The sequence below is a fragment of the Sturnus vulgaris genome, chromosome 20 (assembly GCF_052056855.1).
Source record: "Sturnus vulgaris isolate bStuVul1 chromosome 20, bStuVul1.hap1, whole genome shotgun sequence".
Lineage (NCBI taxonomy): Eukaryota > Metazoa > Chordata > Aves > Passeriformes > Sturnidae > Sturnus > Sturnus vulgaris.
Genome location: NC_142262.1, coordinates 138,465 through 165,583, shown reverse-complemented (window position 1 = coordinate 165,583; position 27,119 = coordinate 138,465). Strand labels below are relative to the sequence as shown.

Below are 27,119 nucleotides of genomic sequence, written 5' to 3'. Positions count from 1 at the left end.
GTACTACGGATGCCCTACATAGCCTATCCTTCCTCCTGGCACCACAGTGTGCTACTGTTCACCTTGAACTGGAGCACAATTCGAAACTGTTTACTAAAAATAATAATAAAAGGTAACTGTAAGAACAATAGCTACTCCTTTTCTATTCAAAGTTCATTCAGATTCAAAGCCTTGCAAGTGATCCTCAGCTCTCAAAGGCTGTACCTTGCTGCAATGGGAGATGCCTGAAGGAGCCCCACTTTCCATCACGATACACATTCATCACCAGGTCCTTCTGAACAATCTTCTGCATCTCCAGGGAAGAAAGACTTGTGGGTGGAACAGCAGATGAAGGGTTCAAGTTGGAAATGAACACACACCTGAAGAGAAGAGTTGTCACTTTGTTTGTTTTGCTATAGGCCTGAGAAGAAGCTAACACAAATATCTCATCTCCCAAACGTGACTCAAGAGCATGCTTACATACCTGATTCGGTGGCCTTCTGCTTCAAGGCGAAGGCAATTCACCATTCCCAAAATTCCAGAGTTCGCACAACTGGTGGCTGTCAACCACACAGGCTTCTCTGATGGGTCAGCCAAGACCTCCTACAGGACAAATCCCAAACTGTTTTACTAGGAACCACGAAGCAAATAGCCCTCATATCCTTGGCAGAGATTAGTAACTTCTATTTTATTAAAAGTAACTGAACACACACACACATTCTTCTTTTAACGCTTCTAAATATCTCATTTAGAAAGCACAATGATTTGGAAATTCAGATACCTAGAACACAGGAATTCTCACCTTTAAGGATTCAACCCACTTATAGTTCGTCTCATCTACTGGCAGAAAAACAGGTGTTTTGACAGGGGCTTGCCGACGGCACAGGAAAAGAACCGAGCCGAAGAACGACTTCTTCATGGCAACAAGATTCAATGAAGCCTTGCTGAAACAGTCCTCCCACTGTGCCTGTCAAAACAAGCAAAGCAACAAATAAACAGCAATGTCAAAAGTCAATTTTTCTTGAAAACTTGCTCTGTATTGTATCAGTACAAATACATTTTTGGTTAACATAACAATGCTTTATCCACATCTAGACTACTCCTTCTTCCCTTAATGATCTTCCAAAAGTGGGAATACAAGTATCTCGAAGTCCTGGTTAGGGAACCAGTCTTAGCACACTAGCAGGTGTGACTGAGCAGTGACTAGGCTATCAAATTCCATAGGGTGTTTGAATGTGTCTACCCTATGTCACATAAGCCCTGTTTGCACGGAGATGGAGAGAAGCAAGGGGAGAAGCACCCATATGTCTAAGTTACACTGAAATGGCATTTCAGAAAAATGGAAGAATGAAAATGCACATACGGCATATACAGAAACACTTAAGGATCTACTATCTGAATGAAATAAAGATGACTGCAGGCTCTCAGAAAAGCATCCATTTGCTTTTCGTGTGCCAGGCACAGATCAGCAGAAGGTTTTTATAGTGTGATCCCTTATATCGAGAGCCAGGGACACTGTTTGTATCTAGAAAACTTTGATAACTGTATTAAGTCCTGCACACTCTTGCCTGGCTTGTATAATTTCCTTCAGAGAAAGTGCATTCAATTGACATGTGTCTTCTCCCAGGGATTTGCTAATACCAAGCTACTGATACTAATGACAGAGCTATGTTTTCTTTTATCAGTGCCAGTAGCATCTCAGTGTCTTCTTTTTATCCCCCAGTTTATTGGGAAAGATGCAGAGCAAAGAACTTAATCTTTCTTCTCAAATCCCCTTGAAAAATGTTTGCAGGAAGTGAAGGGTTAGAATTCATGTAATTGCAAAATTCAAAATCCAACTACCTCACCCCAGAATTAGAACCAAAACCAAACTCTTAGAAGTGCTGCTCTCTACTTATTCTAAAAGAGGACAGCTGAGAGGCTGCATCCCCTCAAATCAGGAAAAAAAAAAGTAAGCTCTGTAGAGGTGCATTCTTCCATTACTGCTTGGTCTAACAGCTGCCAAGAGAAGATGATGCCCCAGTTTCCACCCTTACCCTTGCCATTCACTCTCCTCATCTTTTGCCAGCTTTGGCATTAGTTTACCTGTATGATATACTGGTTTGAAGACATAATGCTGACACTCTCCCTCCTCCACCTTCGCAGGGCTTATTTTACTGTACCTCATTATGGGCTCAGATAATGTAGGGAGGAAGAAAGGAAGAAAAGAAAAATCCAAGAGAAAAGCCTTCCTTCTGGGAGCACTTTAATGTTAGAAGAAACTAACTAGCTTGTAAAATCGCACTCCAAGCAGTAGTATCAAAAGTAAGACCGATATTCTGATACTGGAGCATTTCAGGATCCTACAGTGATAAAGCTGTACCCCACCCAGCAATGCAGCACACGATTTTAACGATAAAGGAATTGTCCTGCCCAGTGTTTTCATATGGATTAGACAGATATACAAAAGACAATGAATTACATTTCAGTGCATTAAGAAAGGCTTTCCTGACTGAACCTACAGTTTATTTTCTCAACCTAAGATGTAGTAATTTGCAAGTCCTCTCTTCTTAAGAAATGTTTATTAAATATTTCTGCAGAAGGCCTCAAATGGAAAGGCATGCAAGCAATTCACCATCAGAGCATCTGCAAGCAGCAGACTCGTGGTGAAAGTATCTGTCCTTCCAGGAGGCTTACCTCACTTAGGAAGCTGTGTTTCTGCTGCAGATCTGGGCTTGTAAGGAAACTGACAATTTCTCCAAGAGTTTCTCCCTTAAGAAGAGTGTGTAGCAAAACAAACCCTCCTTCTTTCACAGCAGCTGCCAAATTAGAGAGTATTTCAGTGGTATTCACTAAAACACTTGTTGAACAGTTGTATACCACCAGGTCAGCATCAATCAGATTTCCAGAGGGAAGGCTAGATGGATCCCACTGGCTAGAGACAATGCCAGCATCTTGCAGCTCTGTTTCAATAGCTGAAAGGTTTTCCAGGAGGCAGTCAGTGGCAATGTAGTCCACCTGCAACAGGGGCTGAGCATTCAGAATACTTTTCACACGAGAGAACAGTTGTCCACTTCCTGCATTAGCCTGTGGGAAAAAAAAGAGGAAGGAAAAGGAGAAACCAAATCAAAACACGAGTGATATCCAGAATTATAACTGGAACAACAGCAGTATGTAATCAGGTTACTGGAAGGCCTAGAAACACTAGCCATGGTCCTATCCCAGGCTTCCAACTAACCTCTACAATCTTCATCCTGTGACTATTCATGTTCTCCAATGCCACATCCAGGCAAGTCCTCAGCTCTACAGAATCCAGTAATCCACTGAGAAGAGGGTCATTTTGGAAGTGCACTTTCTCTCGAATCACAACTTGCTGCAGCTCAGAAAGGAGGTTTCCATTCAGTTCCAGATGGCAGATCTCAGCCAGGATGTGCTGAAGGCCCTTCTGTGTCGACGTGGACTCTGTAGCAGCCACTGCAGTGTCTAGTCCAGGGATAACTAATTTGACCCCATGCACTGCCAACTTAGACTGTAAGTTCTGGATCAGACCTATGGAATAGAAGGGGAAATTAAAGCAAGAGTCAAGAATTTCAAATAATTCTTTTCCTCTTTGTCTCCATTTGCTACACCAGCTGATCAGCATCACATACTACAGCATCCTAGATCATCAGCCCAGACACAGATACAGTACAGCCTCTGTACATTCACATCATTCTGTATTGTGCAGTAGTTGCCCCAAACAAGTAGGCTTTGTAGCAAAACAAACTAAACCCCCATAGTTACCTGTGGTAAGACTGACTGAAAGAGGGCAACTAACAGAAAGCTGCTGATTGATTTAGGGAGCCTATGGAGGAAAATTTTAAGTTTCTGCAGATACAAAACTAAAAAAATGCCTTTCTGCTTCAGAAACTGATGGGAAATCGTTCATCCTGACTGAGGATCAGGAACCGGATTACAAAAAAATAAAATATTCCCACCATAGCCTAGGGAAAAGAACCCTCTGGGGGCAGTATTTGGACGCTGCAGGGGAAAACGAAGGAAAAAAGGAAAAAAAAGCAAGGGAAATCTTTAAAATCTGTTGCCAAATCTAAGGATGAGCATGAAGACGCTTTACCAACATAGAACAAAAAAATTTACTGCCTTAAGCTGAAGCAAAATTCACCACTAGAGTAAAAATAAAAAAAAAAAAAGTAACTTTTTTCTCTTTGATGAAAAGGTACATAAAGTGATGAGTTTAGTGGATCTAACTGTGTCCATAAATACTGCATTAAGCTACCAGTTTCACAACAGACTGAACTACTTCTATTCTATTCTTGTGGCAAACAATTTTGATGTGTGCCTCACTAAACCATTTTCCCTGTTTGGATATGTGCCCACAATCAAATGCAAAGAAGGATGTCACCTTGCCTATCTTGGCAGTTCACAGGGAAAAACAAACCAAGGTTAAAAACTCACTTAAGTAAGCTCTCCTGTCAGTGTCTAAAGCAACTAGGTTGGCTTTCTCCCTAAAGATGATCTGTGCCTCTCTGCTTGCTGAAGGGGTTGTGCCATCTCACACCACGTCCGACTGTTATAGAAGGATAGATGTCCTTCACGACTTTTTACTCTTTCCCACATTCTAGAGATCTCAGGCAGAACTAACTTTTAACTTCTAGCAGTCGTACAGAGAACTCTTGCTGAAGTCCTCTACAGAGACCAACATTTAGTATCTTGGATGCTCTGAAGGAGTATGAACAGCTTCTCTCAGACACTTCTCTCAGGCTGGAAGATTCTCCTAGTATGAAAAGAAAGCAATCCCACTCTACCTTTGCAGTGGTCCAGATAGCCATGAAGATGGGCGCTGGAAGACAAACAGCTACTCTCAGTGTAGGGCACAAAACAGAATTTTTCCAGGGTGGGAGGTATCTGTTCCTGTTGTCGTCGTGGTGCCACAGTAGCATGAAGACCACTGATCTGAACACCTCCTGCTTTAAGGCTAGCAAGGCAGTGGTCCACGACAACTTCAATAGCTGAAAGTCAGGAAAGAAATATAAGTTTGAAAAGAAAAAAAGTATTTTGTTCAAGGTGATCTGATGAACAGTGCTATGTCAGGCTCTTACAAAGAGAGGCTACAGAGCTGTAGAATAGCTTGGAGAGTAAGAGGGCCCCCACCCCCGAGGTCCATCCTACTACTTCAGAATTCACATATTCACCCAGTAGTCAAAGCGACCAGCGAAAGTCCAAGCATGAGGGACATTACCTTCTATATTGTCCTGGTACTGGCACACCTGCTCTCGATGCAGCACTGGATCAATAGAGACGGAGCGAATCCTCGTGGGCAGGCGCAGACTGCGGCCAGCCTCGGGTAAGATCACCATGTGCAGCAGAGTGTCAAGGAAGGTCACCCAGTTCCCATTCCACAGAACCTTCCCTGCACTTGCTGCAGAAGAGGAAGAGAAAGCTTCACTATTTCATCATTCATCAGATGCTAGAATGTCACTTATTGTTTATGTTTATTAAATGCCAAGTTTGGTGTATGTACCCAGCTTCCCCTGTAAACTCCACCACACAGTTCTACATTGGAGAGAACAGCTTTCCCAGTGCTCTATTAGAACTCTCGGTTGTTCTTTCTTATCACACAAAGTATAATTACCTCACAAGGCACAGCCAGGTGAACTACTAATACAAATGGAATTAAAAGATAAAATAGTCACCATTACACTATCCAAGCTCATTGTGCTTCTTTTGAAAGAGAAATTCACCTTCACTGTTGCATTCCAGAACACCCTGGAAAGTTGGTCCATAATTATATCCACGCAGATGCAGCTCTTGATAAACGTCTTCTTTCAAGAGCCTGGGCCTTGAGCTCCTGTCTACTTGAGTCCAAAAGCCATCTGTCTGGTTACGGAAATTCTTTTGAGCAGTGTTTTCTAGGAGGGAGATCTTCCCTGAAGGGGACAGTAACAAGAATAACAATCATTATCATGGTTTATAAATAATGGATTTTACTAAGACCATATATATGCACTTACACTTCCTTCACTTACCACTCACAGCAAGATTCCCATTTCCTGACACCTCAAAGCAGCGAGAAGCAGGCATGAGTCTTACTTCCAGCTGGACTGATCCTGCAAGAAACATTGAGAAATACAGGACTGTGACGTCATTTATTTTTACCATTTATTTTTACTCTTCCTTTCACTATCTCTAGATTCACTGCTCACAACACATAATAAGGATGACCATAATGTATACTACTTGACTGTATGAATCTATTCCTTTGCTCGGTCATACTGCACTCGTCTTTGTAGTCTCTCTTCTGCATTCCTTCTCACTCTTCCCATGCATTCCTTTCCTCCCACTCCCTCCATCTTCACTACACAGTAGTGCAGTTATACCAGCACTCCTCACTCACCCTTCTTGGGAATGATAGTTGCCTGATGAATTGTGACATCTTCAAACAGAACAGCCATTTCCTCCATGGCCGTGCCAAGAGACCGTGCCAAGGTTCGCCAAGCCAGCACTAGGTACCCAGTTGCTGGGTACAAAACTCTGCCATCAATGCAGTGACCAATCAAGTAGTGGTCAGGAGAGTCAGGACTCACATCTGTCAAAGAGCAGAATAAAAGTAATAAAACCACTCGAATAGAGAGGTTTTTCCCCCTAGATATCTAGAAGATGTTCTAGTTTCTCCAATTATCCTGCCTGACAAGATGCAGCTCTTAAAATTACTTTTAGTCTAAAACAGAGGCTCCTGGTTTGTTCATGTTCTCTCATCCCATTTCAGAAACATACAGGGTTTTTTTTCAATCCAAACCAAATATTTAAGCTTCAGAGGCTGGCTTCCAGGGTGCTGTTTTGAGTATTCTTTTCTTAGTTTCACAAAAGGAAACACACAGGTAAAGCAGGACAACCAAGTAATAAACCCCAGACCAGCAACACACCAATATTGTAGACTGAACCAGATGCAGAGCCTTTGGAACCTCCTGGAAAGTCTTCAGCTTTCGGAACATCCCAGTCCTGACTGTGGTCCCATTTGATGTATGGAGAAATAAGGGGTGTTCCCACAGGGACAGGGTATTCCACAGATGGGAACAAGTTATTTCCAAGAACATTTATCCTATAAGACAAAAAGAATCAAGACAGTGGGGGAAGGGATGGGAAGAAATAGTAAGAAAAAATATTGGTTATAATACTTAAGGTCAGGCAGTACTTGGTGTAGGACTCCATGTCTGAGATGTACCATGAACACTTACTGCAGCCAAATTTGTAATTAACAGTCTATAAGATGCAAAGTTTATTTCCAGAAGCTAGTGCCAGGTTCCTAGGCCTTTAAAATTGGACTTGTCTTTAGAAGGCATCTTCCCTGCCCAAGCAGTCTTTAACCCACAGGAATACTTCATGCTAAGTATGTAAAGCACAAATGTACCTCCAATTTTTTCCAAGGTTTCTTGCAGGAGTATTTGAATCCATGTGAGGACATGCATATTAGAAAAGAGGCCTTAATTCCCTTCCATTATCCCACTCACCCTCCTCCCCTAGTTTCCTTACCCAGTTATATGAATCTTTCCAATCTGTGTTAGGAAGAACTCCAAATTATTTTTGTGCTCTTTCTTCATCAAAGGTAGAATGGTGCAAGTTGGTTTCAAAGTTCTCCTCAAGATAGCCTGGTCAAGCAGAATCCATAAATCACTGGTGGAAGGCATTACTTACTACTTTGTCTCTGAATTCTTGTCTATAGGTCTCAAATTATTTATGTATCTGTGCCAAGAGTTCTGTGCTAGCTGCTGGCATATACACCACTTTATCAGGGAAGAGTACCCTTCCAGCAACCCAAGTTGTTGCAAATCTGGTAAAGCAGAACCTAGAGAATATTAACATAATTCTGCCAAAACACAAATATGCCTTTCCCAAGCAGACTGTGAATTGAAATCAAAACCTGCACTTGAAGGACTGCAAAGTCACCTTCTCACGCCTCCCACTTGCACACACTCCCTTCCCAGGAGCAGCACCTTCTAGTTTAAAGTATCCTGGAGCATTTTTCAAGCAAAAGCTATTAGACCAAAAAACTCAGCCTTGAAAACCTGGCCCAATTTTTATCTTCTCCTCAATTTGATCCTGTGGTCTTTACATGAGAAAAGAAAGGAATGGAAGAGAAAATCAGAACACTCCCAAACCCAGACAATGAAGTCTTAGTCACTTGCATTAGAGTCTAAAATTGTTCAGTGATTTCAACATGAGGCATACAGTCTCTTTATCGAAAAAATATCTACCCATTTAAAAACTTTACTCTTGATTCTCCTTTCAAGTCACTTTCAAAGCATAAGACTAACATGACACAGTAAAAGTACACTGGATTGAAACTCAGAAGCACTGTATAACTGCTATTCTTCCTGAGACTTCTCCTCTTGCATGCATCTGACCAAATGAAAAAAGCCCAGTCCTTGAGACTTAAGGGACAGAGACAAGATCACACCACTAATCCTGAGGAACAAGTATCTCTCAGTGCACCCTCAAGTTCTGCATTCTTTACTGTGGACCTAATTCCACAAGAATCAACTTTCATAGGGCAGGGATAATGATCTGATCCCATTAAGGAAAGAAGTTTAAGAAGAAAGCAAGCTCCTGTGATCTCAGAGTACTTGGTCTGGGAGAAGAGGGGAAAACACTACCACCATCCACCACCTCTTAGGATAAAACCTCAACCGAAATTCAGTGTAGAGATGGAAACAGATTTTTTTCATAGAGAAGGTCTGTTAAGTCTTTGCATCCACCATAATTTTTGCACACACTCTCCATTAGGTTCATACAACGAAATGCTTTCCTTACTCATTATGCAGTCCAGAAAGCTGGCTATCAGCTATCTGAAGGGCATAGGAACAAATAAGAGCAGTAATGTGAATGTCTGCATAGGGAAGTGATAGTGTGTTAGGAATTTGTTGTTTTTGTTCTTAATATTAACACACTCCCTAAAAAACCACAAAGAAGTAAACAAAAAACCAAACACTGAGACTGGAAAAAGCTCAGAAGTACTGAAGGAAGCAAATGTTCTCAGAACTAGGGTGTAAAAAAAAACCAAACCTGCAGTCCTCCCTAGTCCTCAGACCCTCAAACTCCTTGCAGCAGCATGGTATTATCAATACAGTGTCATACTGAAACAATCAAATACAATACCTGTAAAAGAGCATGTGGAGCAATCTCTACTACAACAGCATTCTCTGGAATATGCTTCAGACCTTCGTGGAACAGCACTGGATTCACTAGGTTGTTTACATGGTACTCTGCAGAGGAATTCCTAGCAAGATCACCTTGCCACTGAGATTCAGGGATAGATGTACTGATCCATCGTGCTGAGCGAGGTTTAGGGTGTGGAATGACCTACAGACATTCAAGAAAGAAGGACAGGAGAAAGAGTTACTAGTCAGAGAGAACAATACAATAGGCAAAAGCAAGCAGTTCCTCCTTTTAGCAAGTCATTTCTCCTAGGTTGATGGCTCAGGACATCCTTCTGCTCGAGGTCAAGTGATTTCAAACATTAGATCTCACAGAGGTCTACAAGCTCTTCAAGAGATTTTCTCTTCCTTCTGTAAAAAGGAGTTCCCTTAAGGTCAACTTAACCTACAGTCAACCTGGGTAGCAGAGCACAAGCCGCGCAAGCCAGGCTTTGGCAGCATTACCTTTCTGAGGGCGCTGAGCAGTGCTGGTGCAATAGACGCCATGTAATGGGAGTGAAACGCGACGCCCGCGCTGCGCACCTCCTTGGCAAACACACCGTCTTTCTTCAGTTTGGCTACAAACTCATTCACAGAGTCCTAAGAAGAGGAATACAAGTGAACTAAGAAAAGCTCACTAAATACTTGGGATCTGTAGAAGCCACGGTAGTCCCTCCATACCCTTCATCAGTTGCCATTTAAGGGGAGCCATAGCAAGGATGAAGCTATTGCCCTTCTCAGTCTTATAATTTATCATCACCTATGCCCATGGATGTAAGAGAGATTTTACTAGCTTACTGAGACAGTCATCACTTCCTCTCACAGACTATTTGACTGTGTAAGTCTATACAAAGTACCACTTCAATCCAGCCCCCCTTTGCAAGCAGGCGAACTCTAAGCTTCATGCTTTCTTCAAACCTGAACTGCACAAGTCCCACTCACAATCCCAGTATGCACCGTATCAGTTTCATGCTCACCAGAGGCCCTGAAACAGTGACAGTGTCCTCAGAGTTGTGACAGGCTGGTACCACATTTGGAGGACAGCGTTGTTTACATTCCTCCCATGTCAGACCTGCAGAAGGAAGACCACAGGACAACAAAAGTGTTTCTAGTGAGCCTTATGAGGAGGAAATCTTAACCACACAGTCACTGCGCTCAGTTCAGCACTTGCAAAATTGGGAAGTACTTGCAAGAAACTGACGGGTATCTTCCCCTCCCCTCCAAAGCAATTCTACAAAAGCTAAGAATATTTACCCTAGAGCTTTAACAAGACATTTATCACAGTTATGCTGAACACAAGAACAGAAGCCAAATCTTTGCACCATCCCACACTTTCAAGAAGTTACAGAATTGGTTGTTTAGTCTCATGTTGCCGTTAGTTTCTAGGAGTCAAGCCCACCTGTTTTCTCCCCAGTTTTAGCTTGGATTGCTGAGAGACACAAAATATCCACAGAAATCAGTAACCCTAGTGGCATGCTAGGTTGAAGCATCTGGCCATACATTACACAGATACAAGTCACAGGAAGAACTTAAACTCAACATCAGATTATCAAAAACATACTATATGCAGCTTTCCAACTTCTACGATAAGAGTGTCATTTATTAAATCTCAAGGGAAAAAAAGCTAAATTAGGTAGGTAGTCTTTTGTAGAATTACTTAAATTAAGAAATTTGAGATTATAGCAAGTCATCTAATCCAATATACTGCATTATACCTGCCACAGCTTTTCTCCTAAGTGTTTCAGGTTTTAATTGACCACTGTGTCCAATAAGAAACAGAAGAACAATGGTGCTACCAATAATAATTTGACTTTTAAACACGTAAGTCACCATAAAGCTGCACCACAAAGCAAAACTGCTGGGTCTAAAATTTTACCTGACAGTGGGCAAAACTATGACTTACACAAACACAAACCAAAGCCTGTTCAGGAGAAAGCTTGTTCCCAAGTGCTATTAGGCCATAGTGAATTCCACTACACAGTGGCTTACTGTTTTCACATCTCATTACTCTTGCAGACAATCAGAAGTCTCCTTTTGAAAAAAATTACAAAAAAAAATATATACATATACACACATCTATGTGTGTATGACATGAATCTATCAAGAGCCAAAAAACTCAGTGCTTTACATTTTCACCTTGTTTCAAGGTGATTATTTATCAGGCCTGTCATTGGTCACCAGACAATAAATCCCTCAATTTCCACTTAAATTTTGGATGGTTACCAAAATCCTGATGTATTCCAGGACAGAGATCCCTACACTGTATCCACTTAAATATTTAAGAACCTGTTCTACATCAGAAGAAAACAAAGAAGAGGCAACAGTGGGCAAGATTTTATAGACATGATAGTTTCAGAGACCGATTTTATCCCAATGGCATACTACAGAGATGAGAAGCACTTTAGGTAAGGGTGTACCTACCAACAGCAGCCATTCCTCCAGGTGGCAATTTGGCTTCTTTAACGCATCGTCCCCGCCAATAAGCAGCAAGAATGGCTTCTTCATGACTCAAGGAGTTGTCTGCATAGCCACAAGCTAGTTCTCCCACTGAGTGGCCCAAAATCCCATCAGGTTGCAGACCTGCAGCCTTCAGCATATCAATCTGAGCAATCTGCAAGCAGAAGTAAGATTACTGATTCCATGCCAGAGTAAGCAGGTGTCAAAGGCCTCAAAGGTACACAGCAGTAGCAAGTACATAATAAACTTTTTGGTACAGACATTCTTGGCCTCACTGCTTCCCCCCCCCCCACCCCCCACCCCCCATAACTACAGCTCCATCCTCCTTTCAAAGCAATCCCAAGAATCATCATGCAACTCCAGTATTGTCTGGGCCTCTTCACAATGTAATTTTCCACTAAGAAAATATTTCCAACAACATGAGGCTGCCAAGAATGTGTCTGAACAAAGAGGCAAGACCAGCTTTCCAGACCACTTTAAAAGCTTGGCCTCTAGTGTATTAAGAAACCATGAATACCACATTGACACTCAATCATGAAGAGGCTTCATTCAGCTTGAATTAGTTCATTTGCAGAACAAATTTTAGAAGACATTAAATGGAACCTTGCTCCTTGGCATAAACATTTGCCTAAAACTTAAAGGTATTCCTAAATCTCTTTAAGGAAGAAACTGTGCCACATATACACACAGATACACATGCAAAGCAGTTCAGATCAGTATTAGTCCAAACATCTTGTAAGAAAAAAGCAGTGAGGCCAAGAATATCTCTACCAAAAAGTTTGTTCTGTACTTGTAAGTGGCAAAGCCCAAAACTCTAAAGGGCACAACATACTCCCTCCATTCAGAGAGGCATTTCCAACAGCTGCCACTTGCTGATCATACAAAACAAGCTTCCATTAATCGGTATAAAGTGTTATCAGTCAAACAGATACATTAGCAGAAGGTGCTTGTGTGGATTGAGTCCACTACCCCCCTCCACTAGCCCTTTGAGTCTTGCCTGAATAGCAGCTAGTCCAACAAATGCATGAACAGTGTCATCAAAAGTGTTCTCATTTGCTTGCAGCAGCAGGTCTGAGACCTTCAGGCCCGTGTTCTTCAAAGCCTCATCTGAACGCAATATAGACTGGCGAAACAGATCCAACTTCATAAGGCTCAGGCCCATGCCTTTCCACTGTGTTCCCATGCCTGCAGGATAGGCAAGGAGAAAGTGAACTTTTAGTAATACTCTCAAACAGGAGTAGACACAACACACTTCCTCTGGCAGTTAAAGAATTCTAACTACGAGCAAAACATTTTACATTTCTTATGTTCTCTAAATTAGGCACTGCTTTTTATTTTCCTAGACGTTGCTATAACCAGAAGACAGTTAAGTTGGAAGGTTTTGATAAAATACAGAAAACACAAGACTCCTAGACATGTCACAGAGTTGCAAAATATTTCCTCATGCTACACAGTAAAATAACATTAGAGCACATAATACAATTGCTCAAGCCTCAGATCTAAAGAGGAACGGAAAAGCCTGGACTCAATGCTGCACACCTACCGGAGCATATGTACCACAGGGGTCTACCAGATGCTTGAACTTGCTGAACCTCTTTTATGTCACTTTCGGTGCCAACCAGCGTGTAGCCCCTGTAGGGCATGGAGGACACAGGAACTGCAGAGATATCACTGAGCAGGCTTACAAATGGGCTGCATCCTCCATCTTTTCTGCTCTCTTGAATTAGTGTTTCCACAGCTTCCTGGGTTCTGCCAGAAATCTGAACCAGCCTTGGCATGTTACAAGTCTCGAGAGGCTGGCATTTGCTCTTATTTGGCCTCAGAATGACATGAGCATTAGCACCTCCGAAGCCAAAAGAGTTGATACCAATAAAGCCACCTTTCACTGGTGTTGGTTTACAAACTACCTCCAAAGAGCCATCTTGTAAGGCAGGAATATCTGGATTTGGGGTATTGAAATGAAGATTTGGAGCCCACAGCCCATGTTCCAGAGAGAGAATGACCTGAAAGAGAAAAACAGAGTGTTCTGTACTCCACATTGTCTCATGGCAAACATTCTTTTGTTTTTACTATTTTACTACAAATGACCATATAGCCTATTCTGAAGCAGTTCTCTACGTTTGGTTAAAGGGACATTTCAGAGAAAAGCATTATTGATGTTATTGAGGTAGCAACTGCATCACCTAAGCAAATTTTAAGACCATGCAGAAAGTCAGCAGGGAAGTTGAGAGCAGTAGCATAAAGTTTATCTTCCAGTCTCTTTCTAACTGGCAAGCCATGCAGTCTTGCTGGAAAAGCAGTCTAGGTACGAAGACTATCACATCATCTTTTTCCTCTTTCAAATCCCATCTCTTTATCACACAATCACATAGAGTCACAAATCTGCTTCCTTATCACAACAAAATGCTTTTATTTCTTGTTTTGCTGCAAAAGAATCAAGCTGAAGCGCTGGTAAAGAAGTCTGCTTGCTGCTTTACACCCATTTGCTGTCTTCCTGATTCAAAAAAAGCAGAAACAGCAGACTGGGCAGAACTGGCAGAGCCAAAGGAAAGTACTGAAACAGTGTGAGGAACAAAATATCTGTGCCAAAAAGAGCAAGAGCTCCCTTCTCTCAGTAGCTTCTCTCTACGTACAGCTCATGACACCAAGCCCACATTTTTCTGTGGAACAAGCCCAGCAAATTGCAGACTACAAGGTCAGCTGCAAACACAGTGTGCTCTGTATGTTTGACAGCTCCTTCATCACCCCAGAATGGTCAGAGAGACAATGTCTTGGTAGCTGCTCTTCCAAGCTGACTATCAGACATGGCAGCTTACCTGGGAGAACAACCAATACAAGTATACAACTTCAACTCACAGTCAACATGTTTAAAGTCGTAATCTAAGTATTTTCACGCACACTGTCCTACACCTACAATACCATGCACTTTGAACGTGCTGTTGCTTTACAGTGACTCATATTGTACTTTAAGTTTGCCATGGCTTCTACCTAGGTTTGAGAGCACAGTACAGTGAGCAGATTACCAGTGCCACCAAAAAGCTTTGTCTTTGCTGTAAAGCAAGTGATTAGACAGGCTGAGTAATTCAAAGATGCAGGTGAGTCTTCCCTTCCTTACTAGAATTTGACTGAAGAAGCCTTGGCAAGCCTTAGTTTCATTCATACCTAACCATATAATTAATAGATTCTCTTCAAGTCTGACATCTGATACTTTCAAGATGTATTTTCCTGATTCCTCACATAGGAGCAGTTTATGGAATTCCAGAAGAAAACATTTACACAAATTGCAGACATCCTGAGACAGTTACTGTCTAAGAAACACTGGGTTTGGTGTAGAGGTAGGGGCAACAGTAACACAAAGTTATGATCCTGTCCTGACAGATCACAGAACCATAGTAAACAAACTGTTACATACAACACAATATGGACTGAGAAGCTTATTTTATGAATAAGCTATCATTCCTTCTATGAATAATGTGTCAGTCAGAGATAAAGGCACTAAAAAAAACCCTAAACTTTCCTTTATGGAGAGACGGACACTGCTATCTCCATGCAGGTGAGGCTATTCACAGTAAGTTGTATTTGGCTCACAAGTGACCACTTTGAATAGTCTACAACTAGCAGTGGCAGTGTACGTGACTTTGGTTTGCAGGGTTCTATGGTAATAGGCTTACAAGCAAGTGTAAACATTAGCTAGCTCTCTGCTAAGCAGTTTAGCAGCCAGAGCCAATAGATGACTGTCTGCCTACAGCAGTAGTTAGCAAGCTGGTTGCTAAGACAGACAGTTATTCATGCTGGTAGCCTCATCCCAGAGAACTCACCTGGCTTCTTGCCATCCTAAGAGAGAAGAGGAAGAGATGATACATCCCTGACAGAAAGCCAAAAGGATCAGCTGCTCTTTTGGCACTGAAAGCCCACACTGCTTCTCATCTTCGATCACTGTCAGCTACTCCAAACATCTAAATCCCTTTACATGTATACGCCTCAAACCCAAATGACTTGCAGAAGAGTTCTGTTGGATGGTCCAGTGTAAAGATTGACAAAGTAATCAATAAGGATTAACAAAAGGATCCAAAGCCTTCATTCTGAGCAGAGCTACACTCCTATAGAATTCAGTAGGAAGTGGGAACTGAAGTGTATGTGCACACAGCAGAAAGCCACCTGAGTATTTATTTGGTGGTTTGCAGGACAGCCACCTGAGCTTTTTAAATTATTCACATGTGAAGTAAGTGGTTAATGAGAAACACCTTAGTTCTTATCATTATCAGTGAACATTTTACCCTGAAACAATGCAGATTTTCCCTAAATCAAACAAATAAAACCCCACACACTGGTGCTACCCACGATCCCAAACTTTCCTTCTCAAGCCTTCTGTTACCTTGGCTAATGCAGCAAGCCCTGAGGCAGGCTCTGGATGACCCATATTTGACTTGGTTGATCCGATCAACAGTGGTTCCCGCTCACAATCACAGAAGATATCTGTAATGGCATTGACTTCCTGTGGATCTCCAACCTAGTATGAAGCGAATCAGAATGGCTATTAGCCAGCACTTCCAAAATACACCCCAAGAGAAATCTGAAAAGTTATGGTGTTTGGGCAAAGGCCAAAAGTAATGAAGCAGAATATATTCTACTAATTGGTAGAAGGCAAAAGGATTTTACTTTGGGAAAATAAAGAATAATTTAATGGAAAATCGTGACAAGTGATACAAGGGAAATAAACACTCAGTCCCTCAGGGACCATGCTGACCTTGGTGCCTGTCCCATGAGCTTCAATATACTCCACTTCTTCAGGTTTGATGCCACTCTCCCTGTACAAAGATCTGACCAAATGCTCCTGCATCTTTCCAGATGGGAATGTCACACCTAGGATCAAAATTACCGTCAATTCCACTCTCCTATCAGGTGCTTCCTGTTCTGATTTTAGCATCCTTTCATTTGCTTTGGGCTGCTAGGTCTCTCCCCAAAAATCCAAAACAAACTAAAGAGCTTTTCACCACGTCTTTAGCACCAAACTCTCAGGCTCTTTGTAAGAAGAGCAGAGGAACCAGATATTAACCTAAAGCAATGAGTTAGGTAGGATGGAAAGATACTGGTTAACAGAATGCTAGATGCCTAGGTTAAGTTAAACATGAAGCTTTCTCTCACCACAACTGGAGAGCAGGAGAAGCCAGACAACAATAGGATAAGAGCCTTAGAGTTATAACACTGTACTTACATTTCCACTATCACTGCAGAAATTACTGCAGAGATATCCTGAGGAATGCTAAACTAGCAAGACAATATTGCTATTACTTTGGTACAAACCACCACTTCTCTCCTTTAAGTTCTTTAAAAAACAGGGTCCTGAATTTCGTATTATCAAAACCAGAAAATGAAAAAAACCCACAAAACACAAAAAACCATTCACACATCTAAAGAACCCTACAGCAGACCATTTTTATGGCAAAGACTCTAGACTGAACAGTTCTGTAGATATCTCACTTTTCAGCAGCTCAAAACCTACCTTGCTCCTTAAAGCCATCAGTGTTAACTCCAGCATTTACTATTGTGGCATAGATCCTCTTAGCCATAGATCTCTTGGTCAAAAGAACAACAACAGCAGCTTCAGAGCGACAATATCCATTTCCTGAGAGAAGACAGAGAACGAGTCATGACCTCTGCTTTGCTTTGTAAAACTTTGCCAAACACCATGCAGTAAGATTACCACTTACAATAGACTGTTCTTAGAATCTGACATACCTATTTCTTCCAAAGAAAAATTTAATGACCTAGAAAGACACAGTGCTCATCACAAATGACAACAGAAATTTTCCATCAAGAGACAGCTAATTTTTCTCCCCAGAGGCACGAACCATATGGTATCAGTTTGTTCCCCACACTTAGTCTTCCAGGTTCATGGGAGGATACATAACAGATCAGGTACAGGGTAAGTCCCAAACAGTGCACTTTGGAACAACTACAAGGTTTTTCAATACAACTCTTTGCTGTATTGAAAGAGTAGCTGGTCACAGACTGTACAGTAAGTTACTCTCATACAACATTAGCTTTTGTACTAATGCCTTACCTGAAACATCAAAAGCCTTGCAGGCACCATCAGGACTAAGCATACCCAGTTTCATGAACTGCACAGATGTGTTGGGTTTCAGCAAGAGGTTGACCCCACCTACTAGGGCTGAACTGCACCGCCCATGACGAATTGCCTTATAAGCATTTTCCAGAGCGATGAGACTAGAGGAGCAGGCTGTGTCAACAGTTAGGCTTGGTCCTTAAGAAACATAAGGAAAAACAATCTTAATTTCCTAGATTTTTCTCCAAAGACTATAGGACAAGTTACAACAAACGTGTTAAAAACAGTGTTAAATAAGAGTTGCTTCAAGAACATAGCAGATAAACCTGATGCAATGAGAGGCTAGAACTACCATCTCTGCCTACTTACAAGGTAAGGCATGAGAAAAATGGGAAAAAATGAAAAAAAAAAAATTTGCTTTAAGGGTGTTTTTAAAAATTATGTCTCTCCATCAAAAAGAGAACACAGCTTTACAGGCAAGTCTCATCTGATTATCCATTCTCGTCAGTAAAAATCCCTTGCCCTTCCTGATGCTGCCCTTGCCATTACCTCTGTTAACTGCTACAATCCACATTAATTTCCATCTCTCCATTCCCTTCAATACCATACATGGATTGAATCATACCCATGCCTTCAATCACATCATTTCCATGGCTCTCCTACTTCTTCCACTTTACTCAAAAAAAGCCAACTGCTATAGTCAGTAGCAGTTTATCTCTGGTCTAGCTGACTTCCATGTATCTTGATGCCAAACAGCAGTCTAAAGGCCAGAAAGGACCGAGGCCTTTTTATAAAGGCTTCCTGACATCACATCTGTCAAATGAACACCAGCTATGCTCAGCAGCAACAGCTGAGTTATAAAGCCTTACAGGGAGTCCTATCATATAATCACTATATACTTTTTGGTTCTCATATGTGTCCTTCGAATAGTTATATGCTATTTTCTCTTTCCAAAAGGGGTCTATGCCATAACATCCATCCAAGTCCTCTACAGCAGCTGTGGTACAATCATGTTGAAATTGCAATTGTTCATCAGCATCAACCGGTTTGGGGGGCACTTACCTTTGAAGTCAAAGAAGTAGGAAATCCTGTTGGCAAACATAGCACGCTGACAGCCAGTCATACTGTATCCCAAAAGCTCTTCTGGATCTTGGCTAAGGGCTTCAGCAGCTTCTGACCCACTGGCACCAACCCATACACCTGTGTCTGTGCCACGAAGGGTGCCTGGATTAATACCTATAGGGATTGGAAGGTAGATTACAGTAAGCAAAATGAGGGGCAAACTGAGGAGATACCAGGTACACTGGCACCAGTTCACCAAAAACTACCTATTGTCCCTTCCTGGCACGCCTGCAGCACTGTTCCCTTACTTTTACTAACCTTTTAACTGTTTCAACTGCAGACCTTATATGTCTTACTTCAGAGTCCATCAGAAGTTTGATATTGGCTTTTGGCCAGAACATACTGCGCCCTGACAAAGGTTTTCAGCCTAGCTGGGCATTGCTAGAGTCTTGTGTAAAAAGTGTATGGACTACAAAAAGTACAAATGCTTACATGAGAAGCTAACATCTGACTTCCAGTGCAGAGAAAAGGAGCAGACTGTATGGGAGAATAATCATGGCACATGAAATATCATGTGAGCACATCAGTATCCATCTCCAGCTGAGACTGGGATACAACACAGAAACGAGAATTTTTAGGTACAAAAATAACCAACAACCGGAACAAGAAACTACTTTGCTCCAAAAAAAAAAAAACCACATAGAAAGGTCAACTGTCAGAAATCTCTGCTATTTCTTTTCTGGTATTCTGTTTGTCTCCAGGATACCTGAAGCACAATCTTCAGAGGCTCAGAAGCAGAGAAGCAAAAGTTCATTTCATTAAGTCACAGAACCAAAAATGTGAAGTGCTGGAAAGGACCTTAAAAGATCATCTAGTCCCAACCCCCCACTGCCACAGGCATCTTACACAAGACCAGACTGCTCAAGACCTTACCCAAGCCAGCCTTGAACATGGGGCATCCATAGCCTGCCTGGACAACCTGTTCCAATACCTCACTACCCTGACAGTAACGAATCTTCTCCTCATATCTAACCTAAATTTGCCCTCTTTCAGTTTGTAACTAGTCAGTACTAGTGAGGTTCCAACTTCTTCCCCATGTGCTTATGTTCAGACATGAAACTGATTGACATGAAGAATAAACTTCTTGGCTCAGTGGATAAGTAACTCAAAATCTCAAAACTCTGGCAGTGATAGAAGAGAGTGGCTGCTATTTCTGAAAGCACACTTCCTAGGAAAACCTTCTATAGAAACAGATCAAATGCTACAGGTTTTCCAAGAATCTGGCCAATAGGCAGGAATACATTAGGCAATCTGTCATTCTTTTAGACCATGGATGAGAATTCTAACCAAGTCATCCTTCTTTTCTTCTCACAAAGGAATTATTATGGAATATTAGGATAGAGCAGAACACAGAAAAGCTCTAGAACTGTTGACTGTTTAAATGATTCTGTCATACTGCTTGTACCATATGATGCAGGTACAGATTTGCTAGCAGTCAGCACTGATTTCCTTGTTTGTATTCCAGAGACAACAGCTTTGTTCTAACCATTATAGTGGGATCTGGTAACCCCCACACCATGTCTTGGAGCTCCTCTCTAATGGGATGGCTTTCCCTTTTTAGAGTTCTCATCACACAGGCGCATGTCTGCACCTGTTACACAGAGACAACACAGCTTCATTTTCCCTCTTCAGTCATTCATCCACTTACCTCCATCCAAAATGGCTTCATACGAAACTTCCAACAGTAAGCGAAGTTGAGGATCCATTGTATTAGCTTGTTTGGGGTGAACCCCAAAAAAAGATGCATCAAATTTGCTTATGTCCTTGAGCTTTCCATTTCTCTTGGGCAGTCCATAAATTCCTGTGAAGAAAAATCTGACACTGAGTCCAAAATACATAAATGTTGAAGCAGCTACAAGCTGAGAGACACAGTACAGAATGACCAGAGTTGATTTTCAATTGCACATGAAACCTCACTTCCCTATGCAGTACCCAGAGGGCTGCATGAGTATCTCCCGACCTACCTCATCTGGGAATGAGAACACTGCATTAGCAAAAACAATTGTAAGGTTTAGGACTCTCCTGGCTATAGCAGCAAAAACCATCTATCTAATTTAACCATTTTTGCTTTGGCAAGTTGTACCAAGCACAAATAGTCTAAGTGGTGGTTCCAGTCAGTCACCAGTTAGAAGAAAAACAAAAGCTGCTTCTGACTTCTGAAAATCACTAGCTTGAATTAGGTACACATGTGCCAAACACTTCAAAAGGACAATCAGACAAAAAAGGAACATTGTAAAAAGTCATAAACCACAGGACTGGAATCCCTGCGCTACTTTTGAACCCAGAAAAATGTCAGAGCTCTCTTACTGTCACAGCTACCAGGAGCAGGTACAGGATTAATGTTGCCTACCTGCTCTGTCAGAATGCTCTTTTATTTGAAAGTAAGCTGCATATTATTTATGAGCTGCTACTGCACAGGACGTAACATCATGAAATGGATTGCATGAGGTGGTCATAAACGTATTCTGTTACTGAATTTCTTGATGATTTATCAGAAGTTAATTCAGGTCTGGCAGGATTTTGATCTCATAAATTCTCTTTTCATAGGATAATTCCTCTAAAACACTCAGAACTCAGGGCTCCAAAAGGAGGGACAATAAACACTCACCTGGTTTCCACCTTCGATCATCCTCTGTGACCATATCAACTCCATTAAGCAGGTTCTCCCAAAACTCTTGCAAGTTCTCAGCTTCTGGCAGCCTCCCTGCTATGCCTGCAATCACCACGTCCTCCATCTCTTAACTTCTCCCTGTTGCTGTGATCCACAAAGCAGTAAGGCTAGTAAGATTTCACACAGAGGAAAGTATATGTGTCTTGTCTTCCTGACATGTTGTGACAAACAAGTGCATTTGCAGGAACACCCACACAGGAACAGCCCATGGAGTGGAGTCTCTACCGTTAAAAAAAAAAAAAAAAAAAAAAAAATCCCAACTAATAAAATGGACCGTAATACCTATGGGGTTGATAAGGATGAAAAAAATGATCCTAAAGGAGCATCAGGCTCTGAGAACCACCAATTTCTATATGACAACCAGAAAATGAGTAGTCTACCTCTACTAAACACAGAGCCTCTGTGAAGTCAGCAGAGAATAAAGATTAACATGCTGGAGCAGAGGTGGGTGGAGAAATTATGAAATACACATAGTAAAATACATAATTACAAGGCAAACCTAACAGGTAGCAAAACAAGTTCTACAATCATTCCGAAGTTAAATGCTAACTTAAGAATCAATAATCAAAAGATTTGTTGGATGTGAAAAAAAAGAAACCCCAAACAAACAAAACTACAAGTTCGTACAAAACCACCCCCCAATAAACAACACAACCCTAATGCCCCCCAATTAACTCTGAGCAAACCAAAACCTGACGACAAATCCAAACCAAACCTACCAACAGACAAAACACCAAACAAACCCCCCATACGTACACACACACACACAGAGGAGAAAACCCACACAAAGCACAAAGACTACAGCACAATTTAGCGTAATTTAAAATGCCAAAACCAAAGAATCAAGTGTAACATCTGAAGGGTTTCCTAACTGGACCCTGCACTGCCACATGTTTAAAAAACTGGGAATGTGGAACTGACTACACCTGACAGAGGGTGGTGCTTTAAGATATGGCAGAACAGATGTGGAATAAAGACAGGATGAAAAACTTCAGCTCTTGTCCCAGTACATTTGCATTCAAGACCCCAATCTCAAATATCACAAGAGAACTTCATTCTGCATAATGTAGCATGGCAGGGCACCTGTATCAGACCAGAGCACCAAATGACAGCTTGTATTCTACACTCTCCTTTATCTTCTACTACAGTAAAAATATATTAACAACTTAATAGAGAGAAGGCAAGTTAACTTGATGTTTCAGTTAAATTCAAATTATAATTTTAGATCCTAAGTAGACAAGTTAAAAGAGTAGGGGAAATACCCATATGGTGGGAGTTTTTTAATAGAAAATAAATAAAAGTATGGCTGCAGGAACCAAAGAGAGAGTAAGTATTCACGGTACTTACTTAAATAATCCTTCTGGTAAGCAGGGGCAAAATATTCTTTAATGTGTGGGATTTTAAACAAGTAAAAAATACAAAGAAAACTAGGCATTCAAGAAACTACAAGTCTGCCTTAAAAACTTTGAAGGAAAAGGTTTGTTACGAAAGAGCTGAAGTTTGACTTCCATCAGATATTATACTACATAGTGGCATGCAGGCCCATTACTTAAGTGCTGCTGGTGCTTGATCATCTTCTCCAAAATACAGAACTAACGGGTACTCTCTGATGAGTGCTCAGTGGCTGTTTTTCCAACCCAAGATGTTTCATCTGGGCATTGCTTTTGAGCAAGAAGCAGGCCCCTCTTCCATCCACAAAGTGCTCAGGCAAGGTGACACTGCCATAGCTGCACGAGGTTGCTGGGGGGCAGAAGGAAAGCAGAGCCCTCTGCACAGCTGAGGTGCAGCTCTGCCAGAATGTAACACCACACAGGTTGCCTGATTTCTTTCACCCTTCTTTCCTGCAGCAGTAATCTTGATTCAGATCTGTGGAGTAACTGTGGAATTATGCAACACCTAGCACTGAAGCAGAAGAGATGATTACTTCACCCAGTCCATTCCTTCTGGGAGCAGAAACAGAAGCGCTCCCAAAAGGACAACTTGGATTTCTAGGCCTTGTGCTAAACACCCAAACAACAGAAGGTCTAGTCCACTCTCGTTCATTTAAAAAAGGAAACATTAAGGGCCAAACTGAGCAAGGCCCTTACTGAGAAACTAGTCCCCAAAACTTAAGTTGGCAGTCATAGACCCAGTCCACTCAGTGCTGAAGAGAAATCTCTCAGCTTTTCCACTCACACAGAACTAGTAAGTCAGTTTTATTATTGGCCTCACCACTGTACCTGTACAAACCAACCAAGGCCCACAACTCTATTACACTTTCAGCATTTCTGTACTGGGGCAGGTAAAGAGAGATCTTGGGCACAAAGTTTACTATTTAAGCTTAAGATAAGAGACATGAAAATGATAATTTAAGTATGACTCAGTTTTATACCTCAGCTCTTTAGGTGATGATCTCTACGGAGAGAAATACAATTTCTGTCTTAGGGGACTGAAATATGACTTATTTGATTGTTCCCTCCCATCCCCCATCTCCTTCCCTGAAGTATCAGAAATATATTTATCCAGGTATAACCAATCGAAGAAACCTTCCTTTCAGACAACGAAGTAATGAAATTCATCAACAAAACAATTTTTGCCAACATGTTATGAATGTAGTTGAGCAAGACTATGTCAAAGGTAGAGAAAAAGATGCTGCAGTAATCAAAATCAGACGAACAAGAGCCAAGAAGATAATTTTAACTTGGGTAAGATGAGCCACAAATTAAAATATTTTAATATACAAAGAACCAGAAAGATTTAGACTTGCCACAAAGAGCTCTAAATGCACACATCTAAGATAAAAATTATGGATTAAGCAGAAGACAGTAGAGAAGACCTACTGTCGGAAAACAAGAGTGGTCAGGAGAAAAGTCATTAATATTAAGCCACCCCTGATTAAACAGTGATTACAGTAGTTGTTACAGCTACCAACAACCTTTTCAGTTCTCCTCGACAGATAGTAAGTAGGTAAACCATTTTGAAGTTGATTGACTTTATCCCTAAATGGTGAATTGCATTATTATTTTACTTTATTAGAGACCTGTTTTCCGTAGAGCATTTTTTGACTATACACAGTGACGTAGTACATTGACAGATTTTCAAGTACAGGGCATAGCACAGATCAAGAAAGAACATTTATTTCTACAGGTATTTTAAAGGGGATTAGACTACAGCAAACATACAAATAGTCTGCTCCTACTACCTCTGATGAGTGAAGTGTTCAAAAGCAACAGGTCAAAACAGGAGATGAAGATAAAGAGGGACAAACATGAGTCTTCTGTTTCTTAAGGCTGTATTTTCTGAATCCATCCAACCAGACTTCTAACATCCTTCTTCCTCAGTTTATCCCATGCATTTGCTTAAATTGAGTTATGTGAATTTTCCTCAGACAAATTGCGTTTTTAATTGAGTGGAGGAAAGCAAACACACCACAGCCAACCTTCTCTCCCTCTGCCGAAGTATCAGTGCAGTAGACACCTCAGTTAAGCCTAAACTAGCATCTCGCTGGATTTGCACAATATTTTTTAGCAATTCTGTTGTGTTGCTGACTCATTCCGTTTGTGACTAGTAATAACTAACAATCCCTTCTGGTATCAAAGCTAGTCTCAAGTTGAAATATTGTTTTCTATTGCATTTAAAACATTTCCTTTTCAGTCCCTCACTAATTTGGCATCAAAAATTAATCAAAAAAGTATTAACCATCATTTTCCACCATCCCTGGCAGCTGCACAACTTTTTAATAATACTTTTATCTACTGTTTCCCTACAGAAATAGGCTTCTGACCATTAAGCATAAAAGCTTATAGAGGGGAAAAAAAAGCCAAAAAATCCAAACCCAAAACCCACAAGCAAACAAAGTGAATGTAAAATCTGATGCGTTCGCCCCCTCATACCTGACTTGCCAACCACTGAATATAAACTTATTCTGCTGTAACTTGTTCACCTAGGGTTTAGTGAAGAAAGGAAGAGGAGAGGGAGGGAGAAACAGCTGTTCACGAAGAAATGACAAATAAAACCCCAATCTTGTTTTGCCTGATGCACGTTTCCTTTTCCTAGACAGGATCAAAATATTTATTTCACTGTTATTTTGATAGCTGTCATAGTGGGACAGAATCCTTAAAGTCAGCTCTGCTATTGTTTCTAGACAGTCCAAATCTTCACCTTTTTTGGACCTCTTATTATTGTAAAATGAAACACTCATAACTCTTCCATAGCTTTCTTCAGCGCAGATATTGACAAAAGGACTGTTTTCTTTGTTTTTCAGTATCACATCATCACAACCCAGGTTTTCTAATCTCTAGCTGTCATTTCTAAAATTTGTATTAAAAAACTGTCCTTACACAGAAACTTCACTTATGAAGAGCTATAATGCTTGTCTCCAAAAAACCCTTCACAGAGTAGAGGCAGACAATAGTCTGGCTTTCATTCTTTTGAAAGCATTTGGCTACCATCAATCTGTATGTTACAGAGTCAGTTTAACAAAGACCTTTCAAATGCCTGTTTCAGGTAAGTATTTGTTCTGTTGACCACAACACCAATGAAAAACAGCAGAGTGTATTTATATTTAAAACGCACTACTTAGTGAGAATCTAGTTCAAAGCTGTTAGTGGAGAAAATATAAGTAAATTAGACTTTGCTCATGAAATCAACATAGCTTGGTTGATTCCCAAGTGGTCAGAAGTTAGGTGTATAAAAATCTAAGTCCCAAGTATGACTATATCATGTTTGTAAAATTTCTGTTCATAACTGCCCGCATTCTCTGAATTCACCCACTAAATGCAGCCTTTCACAATGTACTACTCTTTTCACTTTATTTCAGGAAAAGCTGAATCCTTTGCTCATGGGGCTAGACGTTTCTTCTCCCATTTTTTTAAGACAAAACATGCTCCGAAGCCCCCAGAGATGGTCTTTCGGAGTATGTAAGTTAATTTACACAGCCTTAATATTGCCTATTTAAATTTAAGCATACAAATAAAGCTTTTAGCTAGGAAATTATGCATTCAGTATCTTACACGGCCGTATGCCAGGGAAGGAAGGTGGAATAAGAACCAGACAGGTGCAAAAACAGCCAAAGAGAGAAGATGATCACGTTACTAACAGAATCGCATCATCAAATCCATACTGGTGTGCCATCACCGGGCTATTTTGTGTGGGCCGTTGGCTTATGCCGATGTGGGAAAAAAATAGTTTCGCAGTATACACGGCACGTTTTCTCAGATGGATTCCGAGAACCTACTGGCAAGTCTCCCTTCCCAACATCGAGCGCCGAGCTCCTCTCTTACAAGCTTCTTCAGCCTGCCACGACCGTGCCTGCGCTAACCCGGGCCGGCGCGGAGGGCGCAGCGCCGCCGCCCCGCGGCCCGGGCACAGCGGCCCGTCCAGCCCCGGCGCCCACCCGAGGCAGGGCGGTGCTCGGCGCCCGAGCTGCGGCAGCGCGAGGACTGCGGGCAGCGGGGCCCGGCCGCGCCCCCGATCCCGCTCGGCCCGGCGGCGAGGGGTCGTGGCTGTGGCACGGTCCCCGCTCGCCGCCAAGATGGCCGAGCGCCAGCACCACAATGCAGCCACCTTGCCGGTCGGGCGGAGTGGGAAGCTGCGGCGCGGTACCCAGCCGCTGAGGTGGGGGGACTCTTCCCCAGAACGACCGCGCTGGGCCACGGGAGAGCGGCCCGCAGCA

General features: G+C 41.7%; 1 protein-coding gene across 1 annotated transcript in view; it reads right to left on the bottom strand.

Annotated features, from left to right (window-relative positions):
* Nucleotides 1-27,119, bottom strand: part of FASN (fatty acid synthase) — a 41,798-nt gene that overhangs the window by 14,340 nt on the left and 339 nt on the right. Inside the window, exons 2-26 of the mRNA XM_014887481.2 lie at nt 21,404-21,550; nt 20,444-20,596; nt 18,736-18,909; nt 17,671-17,871; nt 17,110-17,232; nt 16,354-16,469; nt 15,982-16,116; nt 13,150-13,609; nt 12,604-12,791; nt 11,571-11,760; nt 10,127-10,221; nt 9,615-9,749; nt 9,112-9,315; nt 7,489-7,604; nt 6,882-7,057; nt 6,353-6,544; nt 5,985-6,065; nt 5,700-5,885; nt 5,198-5,377; nt 4,764-4,967; nt 3,197-3,507; nt 2,656-3,045; nt 782-946; nt 464-582; nt 205-359 (exon numbers count right to left, since the gene is read on the bottom strand). Of these exons, the coding sequence (XP_014742967.1) occupies nt 205-359; nt 464-582; nt 782-946; nt 2,656-3,045; nt 3,197-3,507; nt 4,764-4,967; nt 5,198-5,377; nt 5,700-5,885; nt 5,985-6,065; nt 6,353-6,544; nt 6,882-7,057; nt 7,489-7,604; nt 9,112-9,315; nt 9,615-9,749; nt 10,127-10,221; nt 11,571-11,760; nt 12,604-12,791; nt 13,150-13,609; nt 15,982-16,116; nt 16,354-16,469; nt 17,110-17,232; nt 17,671-17,871; nt 18,736-18,909; nt 20,444-20,596; nt 21,404-21,530 (4,576 nt within the window). The 5' untranslated portion in view covers nt 21,531-21,550. The remainder of the gene's footprint in view (nt 1-204; nt 360-463; nt 583-781; nt 947-2,655; nt 3,046-3,196; nt 3,508-4,763; nt 4,968-5,197; nt 5,378-5,699; nt 5,886-5,984; nt 6,066-6,352; nt 6,545-6,881; nt 7,058-7,488; nt 7,605-9,111; nt 9,316-9,614; nt 9,750-10,126; nt 10,222-11,570; nt 11,761-12,603; nt 12,792-13,149; nt 13,610-15,981; nt 16,117-16,353; nt 16,470-17,109; nt 17,233-17,670; nt 17,872-18,735; nt 18,910-20,443; nt 20,597-21,403; nt 21,551-27,119) is intronic.